Consider the following 9,847-nt stretch of genomic DNA (forward strand, 5'->3'; position numbering starts at 1 on the left):
GAGAGAGAGAGAGAGAGAGAGAAAGCAGCTGATGCTGAGGAAAGCAGCTTGATTGAGGTCAGTAACATTAGTGGGCTCCATCAATGGTTCTCAAAGTGGGGTCCAGGGACCCCCAGGGGTCCTTGAAGGGGTTCCCCAAGCAAAAAGTGATTTTCACTATAATTCCATCCAAAATTAACAGATTGTTTTTCACTAATGCATAGTGTTTCTGTAATAAAACATTTAAAACCAAAAATCCTATTAGATGGGGGCCCCTGGAAAAAAACTAATCAAATGGGGGTCCGTGGTCTAGTTTCTGTCAGTTTAGGGGTCCTTGATGTCAAAACGTGTGAGAACCACTATTTATTACATATGCTTTTTTTCTGACCAACTGAACTTTCTGCATTAATTTTCTGTAATAAATTATGTACATGTTACATAGATACATACTGTACATACATATAAATACATATAGTAGCCGTTGAAACCTTTACTCCTCTGCCATCAGGTTATTAAATTCAGACAGCAGATACTTGAATTAGCTTATATGATAGCTTAGCTGATAAAGTATGGAACAACGCATATTAATTATTTAATTCTTTCTAGTACTGATATTTGTGCTGAACCTGACAATTTGGATGTTGACATGCCACTTTGGTAAATAAAAACAGGATCATTCCCAGTTGGACGCCGTAGGGTCCCTGTCGCCACGTACCCACGGCGTTGATTTAACGCAGAAGAATTGCTTGGCTCTAACTGGCGGCCGACATCACCACCTGCTGTGTTATGTCAACCAGCGTCACATGCAATGACGCGTCTGTCGCCGCTCACGTCTGTTTGCGGGGCCAGAGAGCAGCGCAGGTATGTAAGTGACACCAAAATGAGGCATCGGATCAATATCCAGATTGCTGCAGTCCCATGTCGAAGTGTCCTTGGGCGAGACACTATAACCCGTGAATGTGTGTGAGTGTGTATGTGATGAGCAGGTGGCAGCACGGCCACAGTGTGTGAATGTGTGTGAACGGTGAAAGGTTCCTGTGCTATGTAAAAGCACTTTGTGTAGTCGTTAAGACTAGAAAGCGCTATTTAAAAACAGCCCATTTACATTTAGAGACCGTTCGCTTATGGTTTCATAACGAGAGGATAAATGATGATCTTTGTGCTATGCTGTTTTGTTCCTTACCTGAGATGACAGCCAATTTGCTCGAGCCATGTTCATCTCTGGCAATTCTCTCTGCCTCCTCCATCAGCATCATGCCAAAACCCTAAGCATGGAGGAGGGGGGAAGGAACAGATTGTTGAGGTTAATCTCAGTCTTGAACTTTTCTGGTCTCATATTGGCTAAAGAAAATAGAGGCCAGGAGTGCTGTCTTTACGGGGTCGGAGAAAAACAATCAAGACTCACAGCTGGAAAAAGAAATCCGTCAGTCTATCTGTGTCTGTGTGGGTTATTTACTTTGTGTGCGGAGTCTGTGTGTTAAAGTGTAGCCACCTGATGCTGGAACTTGCTGGGGTCCCGGCTGCTGACGGGGACAACGCTGCCGTAGACGTGCAGCTCGCGGACGATGGACACGCCTCCTTTCAGCTCCGGGCGGAAGGACTGCGGGGAGCAGCGGCGCAGACGCAGCAGGCCGATCAGGATGTCCTGCTCGGGATCCTCGTAGGAGAGGAAAGTCTCCCAGCCGCCGTTAGCCACATAGTCCCTCCGCACCAGCTCCACCTGAACACACACTTGGCTTTGTTAGGGAATGGAGGGCTCGCACAAAAACAATCAGTGTCTGGAGAAATAGAACATGACAATATTTCAATCTTTTCTACGAAAGGTTGGGTACCGTATTCAATACTTTGTAGGCACAGGTTTGATTGAGTATCAAAAAATGCCTTGTCATTCAATACCCAATTTCAACACCTAAGGAGTAATTCTCATCAAAATCTGTCAGCCAATCAGCATGCAGCATGCTTCTATTAAGATCTACTAAGGCTGCTGATTGGCGGTTTAACGTTGTGGAGGCAGGCAGGGAAAACTATGTTACACACAGAGACGTCGTAGGAGCTGAACAATGAATGAAATTTGTGCTGTAATGTTGTAATTCCTTTTTGTTTTATGAAATTGGTATCAGAAAAAGTATTGTATTGTTTAGGATATAAAAGGCAGGATGCTGTCCATTACCTGATACGGTCGGACTTTGTGGTGGATCTCCTGAATGCCCACTTCTCTTGTCCTCACGTCTCGACACTGCACACAGAGAGGAACATTCAAATGGGTCAACCCAGTTTAGAAACCCAACTCTGTGGACTGTAGTGGTTTACATTGTGAGAAGCGGGGTCTGCCCCCCCCTGCCTTCCAGATTGCCTTCACGTGCCCAAGAGATTCCCAGGAAATGATGCATTGCTGTTTGGAATTATTAGGGGTGGGGAAAATAATCGATTCTTAGATGCATCGCAATTCCCTCTACAACAATTTGATGCTTGATACAGATAAATTAATAATCGATTAAGAAAAAAAAAGTGTTGATTTTTACTTTAAAGTTACTCCAGACAAGTACAAATCAGAAAACAGAGATACTGAACGAGGACGGGATAATGGACAACTACTTAGGAAAAAAACACAAAAATGGCCAAAAGGAAAATTATTACATTTTGTATATACACATGATCTAGTTAGACCTACAGTACATAAAATAATTAGACCAAACACATAAAGGCTGTTGATCTACTTGATCACATGTGACCACCTCATGTTTCCTGTCCTCCACCTTTAAACACGACTCAGCCTCTGACATGGAGGATCACTGGGAGAGAAGGTGACTCAGCATGTTTAAGGCTTAAGCATGGAATGAGCACACAATAAAAACATCAGTAGACAAGACATTTCTTTCAAACTTGGGTGTGTGACAAATACTGCATATGTCGAAATCTAAGAAACTCAGATTTACATGTACACTACTGGTCAAAAGTTTGGGGTCACTTAGAAATATACTGCTCACAAAGTAGCACAACATATATCACAACCATATGCATCCACTTGGCATGGCGGTGTAAACAGGAAGCAGATTGTCTGACGTTACTCTGCGGTTGAAAATCCCGCCACTGATTTTAGTGTGGTCTTTTTCTGCCTGACAGTCATTAAAGAACAGAAACTACCCAGAGCTTACAGGAGGCTCTTTACCCCGTACGTGTTTCTGATTACAGTTACGAAGGTTTTTTGGATGGAAGTTGGTAGGAGTTCTTCTGCTTCATGCGTTGTGCTGGTTGGTAAGGAGCCCCTTTCTCTGGCATTTTTAGGCTGGATTAACTTCCACTGATGTTGTCATTTACTTTATACCTACTTTCCAACATAAATTCAATAAATGGCGGGGGGTGTGGAAGGGAGAGTGCTCCAATTTTACGCTCCAACAGTTCTAAACTATACTCGGTCGGCAGGTTTTTTAATCTGTCATCTTACATAGCTGATTATTCTGTCAGTCAGCATTTGTCTGTTGGCAGCGGCCGCCAACCAAAGTTCTGTGGTACCTGTTTGGATCCATCCCCAGCTGGATAAGTCTATTGACTTTCTAACTTAAAATGAGCTGACAGGGTGTCTTTCAGGTTAATACGAGAAGCCCTTTGAGTCTCACCTCAGTGCCCATGTCTTTCATCCGGGCCAGGGCCAACTCTCTCAGGTTGCCGTGCTCCACTCCGGAGCTCACCAGTGGCATGGGGATGTCCCTAATCGGGGGTACAAAAGCACGGACAGGTCAAACATGAAAGGAGAGAAGAATGGTTTTAAAACGGGATATAGCTCAGGGGCTGTGTTTGCAAAATCTTTCAGGTCTAAAAGTAGCTTCTAAATGGCGGAGTTAGGAGGAAAACATGGGGTGCGTGAGACCTAATTTAAAGTTATAGTGCATAGTTTCTGTCGCTCCCATGAGTAATGAGAAAAAAAACTGCATGTCCACATTATACAAGCCTTCCGTCACCGCTCACTCATTCGGCAATGGCTTGAATGTAACAGACGTTCATTAATATCAAAAAGTTACACACTAAAGAACTAATAAGGTTAACATTGTTGAATATGTGTGTTCTCCTTCTCAGTTTATTGCTTGTAATTGTTTGTGTTTCATAGCTATATAAAAATATTAAAATAAAATAAAACGATCGCAAAAAAGGATTCCAAAGTTTTTGTTCTAAGAGTAATTCACTAAGCATTTAGCCCTAAAATTCAGAGTCAGAGAAGTTCGAAGCAGTCCAGGGCCCAGTTGTTTTTGATTGGATCAAATCACGACACGGAGGCTCGCTCCAACCTAAGTCAAATTCCTCGTATGTCTGTCATACCTGGCGAATAAAGCTGATTCTGATTTTAACTGGCAAGATGGCGGCGAGCAGAAAAACCAACTGCTAAAGTGAGTTGTTCAAAACCGTTTCCAGTAAACTCTGTTTACCCAATCAATGTTCTCCATGCTGAGCTCACGTGTAGAGAGTCTCATGTTGCGTTGAGCCTTCTTAGTGTTTTAAAAATAGTGATTTTGAGACTAGCATAGTAGCACCCCAAGCACTCCCATTCTAAAGGCCATTCAACCAAAAAACGAAAATACGGTGAATCTTAAAAGTGGCTCTTCTGTCCTCATTATGCTTTTTAACTAAAGTTTGACTTGGGTCCGTTCACAAAAGCACCCTAGGTTGCATTTTGGCGAGAGTTACGCTTTAAATAAACAATACTTTTAGCGTGTTTAACTTGTAAATCAGTGAAGTAGACAAAACAAGACAGCGTTTGAAAGTTTAATTAAGTTTCCGCCGACTTTGAATGCTCTGTGTTTCACACTGCTAACATGACTGTATTTACATAGTCTGGTGGGTTTGGCAATAGTCATTTCGGTATTTATGTTTAAAAGAAAGAAAAGGCAACCTCTGTAGGGATCCTTTCCATAATGTTGTCATATTCTGGGGCCAAACAATCACTTCTATTGCACGTAAATTGAAGGCTATTGGCAGGTAACATTACACTGTAACGTTTTCGCTGATTGGCGAATGCAGCGATCATGGACCAATGTAAAAGATTGTTGTTCCCATCAGTCACTTAGACACAAACACATAGGAAAATAGAAGCCTTAGTAGTGTCCATCCGTCACTATCAGGTCTGTTCATTGTCTCACCTTTGCACCCGGTAGACTCGTGTCCAGGGCGGCACCAGCGCCAGGATCCGGGCCACCAGGTCCACCAGAGCACTGGGTGTGTAGCTCTTGTAGCGGCCCGTCTTCCACAGCTCATACAGACCCGTGCCTCGGATCACCAGTGTTGGGTACAGCTTCAAACCATCGGGCCTGAACGCTGGATTCTCAAAGAACTCCTGCAAGAAACACATAAGAGTAGATCTGTGTAAAAGTATTCAATACTGTAAATCAGACGGCATTTCTCAGGCATCCACACTTTGTCTGTAAATGTTAAGGATGAAAGGAAAATTCACCAACTCTCCAAGTCACAGCCACCATTGAAATTTGTTTCTGATTGTTGTTCTTGAATGGAATTTTCTGAAATATCTGAAATGAATTTAACACTCCTAAGTATTTCAACATGAACAATGAAACATTTCTCGACATTATCTTTTTACCACACTTTATGTACTGACAATATTGGCATATCTGCAGTGTTAAATTTGACTGTCATGCTAGCAAATATACATTTGCTTTCTTTGTTTTGACAAAAGGGGGAAAAGGAAGAAAAGAAGGGAATTAAAGGTAGTTAAAAAAAAAAGTGGAATGTATTTCAATCATGTCCCATACGACCAGACAGCAAAGAAGAAAAGGGTCCATTTTATACTGTCTCCTAAATGTAGAAACTTGCCTCCATTGATCCGAAGCAGATCTCAAAGAGACTGTACAATAGTGAGCAGTTATTCACTTCAAGGAAATACTGGGTGTCTGGTGTAGTGCAGTGAAGGGAATCTGTATGATTTCCAGTCATTCTCCTCCTCTCTCTACAGACTATCAAGATCAGAACCGTGAAGATCTGGAAATCGAGGCACATTCTCCAAAATAGGCCGCATTATCGGTATCTCATAATCTCTCGCTCGTCACAGCTCATAATCACACAGGGACACGTCCCACATGGCCCTGCACTAAACCTAAAGGGGGGTCGGGAGGGAGGGTAAAGAAAGGAAGGCGTGCAATCTGACAATAAAGCTTCAATACCAAAAATGAGACTAGATTTTTGGGTTAGGGTAATTCTGTGCCTGCTCCCATTTTAGATCGCATATCAGCGCTCCTGTTGATCGGTGTAGAAGAACCCTGTTAAAGATGTCGCCCCCCCTCCCCCCTCCAGGGACAGGGAGCATCTGTATACGGGAGATAAGTGAGAGAGGATCTCAGGCTGTGAGGAAGTTGTAATCGAATTTCATTATCAGGACAGCCATGATAAAAGCCAGGCGGCTGCGAGGCTTGTTCCTGCTGCAGCTGCTGCCCTCTGCAGCTCCTACGCTGCTCTGTGATCCACGCTGACATTACAGTCAAGTATGATATTTCTTGAAAAGGAAGCATTTTGCATAAATGCAAACCGTAGATAAAACTAGAACTGCAAGCCGATGTGACGGGGTCCAAGCGTCCCCGCGCGAGTCGACCTGGCGACCAGGGCGTCCGTGACAGCGTAGTCTATATCCACGACGTTGCACTTCTAGGATTACTAGAGTGCTAACGGAAATTCAGCCGGAAATTTACCTTCCTCTTTTTTTGTGTTGGAATTTTAAACTCCGGTGGATGGTAGCATGTTTTTCTCACCTCCCAGAATGTTGTGTGTACTAGCCCGACCCTCCTCTAGCTATGCTAGACTAGTGAAAGCGGAACTCAAAGTGCAACGGCGACAAAGAGAACATCGGGAAATACGGCAAACACATGATCTGCATAGCCTGTAGTACAATGCAACCGCTAATTTCTCAAAATTAATTAGACAACTTTTTTTATTTTTGAACGTCATCCTTTGATAACTTTTTATCAGCTCCATCTGGAGATGCTACATGCCAGGTTTCATGCAGATCGTACACATTGCTTAGGAGGATTTTGAAAAAAAAAAAATATGTTTACGACAAATCGCTTTTACTGTGATAAAAGTCTAGGAGGAAACAGGTGAGGCCTACCGCATGTGATGCAGCTTTTATTAAATTTTTCAATGAACAACCTTATATCCACTTAGATTTCTTATTTATGACTACGTAACTATGATTAAGTAAAATATAGAATTTCCCCAGTTTTATCTCCTGATCTAATTTATTTGGGTTTATGAAAACATTTGAGAACTCAGGAAAAAAAAGCTTGGATAAAGTCACAGCTACAGTGTCTTTGAATGAAAAAATTGTCTTTTAATAATAATATTATTAATAATAATAATCCCACTGCGATTGGCTTTGTAATGTGTTGAACAAGGATGTTATTATATATATTTTTTTAATTATTATTTTGGGTCTTTTCCCTTTATTATAGCGGATAGACATGATAGAGGGAGAGAGATGGGGTGACACGCAGCAAAGAGCTGCAGGTCTGATCTGAACCCGGGCCGCTGCTAAGGACTCAGCCAACATGGAGCGCTTACTGGGGGGGCTAGAGGCTGCCCCGTTATTCTTTAAAATTGGACAATTTAGAGTTGTGCCCCACCATGCACAGTTTAGGCTGTAGTGACACTTTATCAATGGAAAAATAATAAAAAGAAGAAGAATATTATAGATGATTACAATTGGGGTTCCCAGCTCCCTTGGCCTTGGACTCCTAATTAAGAGATCCCTGCTTCCTTAAGCTGGCAACCAGCTCTGAGGGGCTCTGTACTGAGTTCTGAATTATTATTACCAATTTTTCATCCCTCCACTAAAACCTTGGCTGCTATTTGCATCATACTTGCAGAATCCAGAGCACCCATTCTCATCAGGGTGGTTACGGCAAGCAAACAAAACCTATGAGCTGGAATTTCCATTCATCAGTCCATTCATTAGATGTTCCTGCTAGGCCTGCACACATGAACCACAACAAAACAAAACAAATTTGCAGCACCAAACAGATTTTTTTTGGCACATTGTAAACATAGAGGCTTCAATGAAGAGAAGGGAGAGCATCGCAGCGCTTTGACACCTTCTTTATACAGTCCATGTCTAAAACTCTGAGAGAAGTAGTAGCGGTTGTGATGCAGTCGGCTTGTAAAATTAAATGAGAATAGAAGCCATTAAAAAAAAAAGCTAATTATTTAAAAAATTCAATCGCGAACAGGGTGAATCAAGATCACGAGTTAACGGTTAATCATGCAGGCCTAATTCCTGCTTAATCCTTTTAAGGGTCACGTGGCAGCTGTAATAATAAGATGAACTTATCATCCCAAACAAATTGCTCCTTCTTGAGATAAATATTTCTCCAGATCTTTAATCTCTCTCTCTTTCGCTTTGTGTCGATCTTGATGTGATTTTAGCATTTTTTAAACTATTCTGATTGCTAATTAGAATAGTTTTGAGAACCCCCTAGACGATCCAGTGAAAACTGGTTCAGTCTGTGTTCCCATTCATTCTCAATGTCCCGGGCTCAGATTCATTTTGCACCACCCCTTCCAAATCCTACAAACTGGTGCTGTGAAGCTATAGTGTGTAGCTTCTGTCTCCATCACCAGGAATTCTAAGTGATGACAACAAAACTGTCCTGTCTAAGGCCTAGTCCACATGAACGAGGCTATTTAAATATAATTAGCTGCTAAATGCTCCACCTTGTTCACAAGCTTCAAAAACCAAAGCAAGCTAAGCCAGACTTGGACTACACATAGAAGTAACAATATTTGGGGACACGACACAACATCTCCCATTTTAACTTGACATCCAAATACGCATCCGACACACTCCCTTTGTATGTGAAACACATTTGAATTAAGGCTAAAGGTTAAATGTACTGGCTTTTTGTAAACAAACAAAAGTTATCTTTACATTTATTTTCTTGCCAAAATGCGTTATGTGTATCCTTACACATAACGACAATTAAGCCCAACAATCAAGTTAAATGTTTTTTTTTTTTTACTTCTTCACAAATCAAAAACACAAATTTCATTGATATATTTTCATCCATATATGCAGTCGTCTTCTTCACTGCGGTTGTAGCCTCACTATGCTTCTATGTGCGTTTCAACCACCAACTGTAGATCAGTGGAGTAGTGTGAGTCCTCTGAAGTCCAAATGGAAAGCGTTACATTTATCTAACTTACTTCCCCCCATCCCATCTTCTCTGATATTCTGTACATCCAACTACTACCACTTCCTGTCTGACTATTTCTAGATGCTCCCTGTGTTAAAAATGTAGCAGTGACGTTTATGGATGCCAGGAAAAATCCTGACTTGCTTAGTTTGGATTCCCCCCCCCCCCCCCCCCCCCCCCCCCATTCATGTGTCATGGAAGATTAGATATGATGAGGTAGATCAAAGGGGAGCCATAAACACAAGTTTTATAATCTGACAGTGTCAGTGTCATAAGAGAAGAGGGAAGGAGAAGAGAGGCTGAGAGGGAGACGGTCTGTTTGGTAGAGGACAGAGAGAGAGAAGAGATGGATGACGCGACAGGAGAGGTGGGAAGAAGAGAGACCTCGTGATGGAGGAGAAGAGAAAGCGTTGAGTGAGAAGTTACGACTAGAGAGGAGAGATAAATAAAAAGGGAAAGGTGAAAGATAACGGGAGACGAGAGAAAGACAAACAAAGAGAACGGGAGAGAGAACATATTGAGACAGCACGCTGGGAGAAAAAAAGGCAGCAGAGACAAAGGAAGAAATTAAGTCTAGGGGGAGAAGGGACAAAGAAAGTGTTACAGGAACGACTCTGAGGGCCAAATACACATTTAATCTGCTTCCTTTCTCTCACACACACACACACACACACACACACACA

At 42.1% G+C, this 9,847-nt stretch overlaps 1 protein-coding gene across 2 annotated transcripts in view; it reads right to left on the reverse strand.

Annotated features, from left to right (window-relative positions):
- Window positions 1–9,847, reverse strand: part of elp3 (elongator acetyltransferase complex subunit 3) — a 25,585-nt gene that overhangs the window by 3,061 nt on the left and 12,677 nt on the right. For both annotated transcript variants that reach the window (XR_004660357.1, XM_034899811.1), the window contains exons 10-14: window positions 5,112–5,305; window positions 3,597–3,687; window positions 2,150–2,215; window positions 1,472–1,699; window positions 1,163–1,244 (exon numbers count right to left, since the gene is read on the reverse strand). Coding sequence is in view for 1 of the 2 variants with exons in the window: in XM_034899811.1 (XP_034755702.1) it covers window positions 1,163–1,244; window positions 1,472–1,699; window positions 2,150–2,215; window positions 3,597–3,687; window positions 5,112–5,305 (661 nt within the window). In the remaining variant the exon portion in view is untranslated. The remainder of the gene's footprint in view (window positions 1–1,162; window positions 1,245–1,471; window positions 1,700–2,149; window positions 2,216–3,596; window positions 3,688–5,111; window positions 5,306–9,847) is intronic.

This window comes from Etheostoma cragini, chromosome 18 (genome assembly GCF_013103735.1).
Source record: "Etheostoma cragini isolate CJK2018 chromosome 18, CSU_Ecrag_1.0, whole genome shotgun sequence".
In the NCBI taxonomy this organism is placed as follows: domain Eukaryota; kingdom Metazoa; phylum Chordata; class Actinopteri; order Perciformes; family Percidae; genus Etheostoma; species Etheostoma cragini.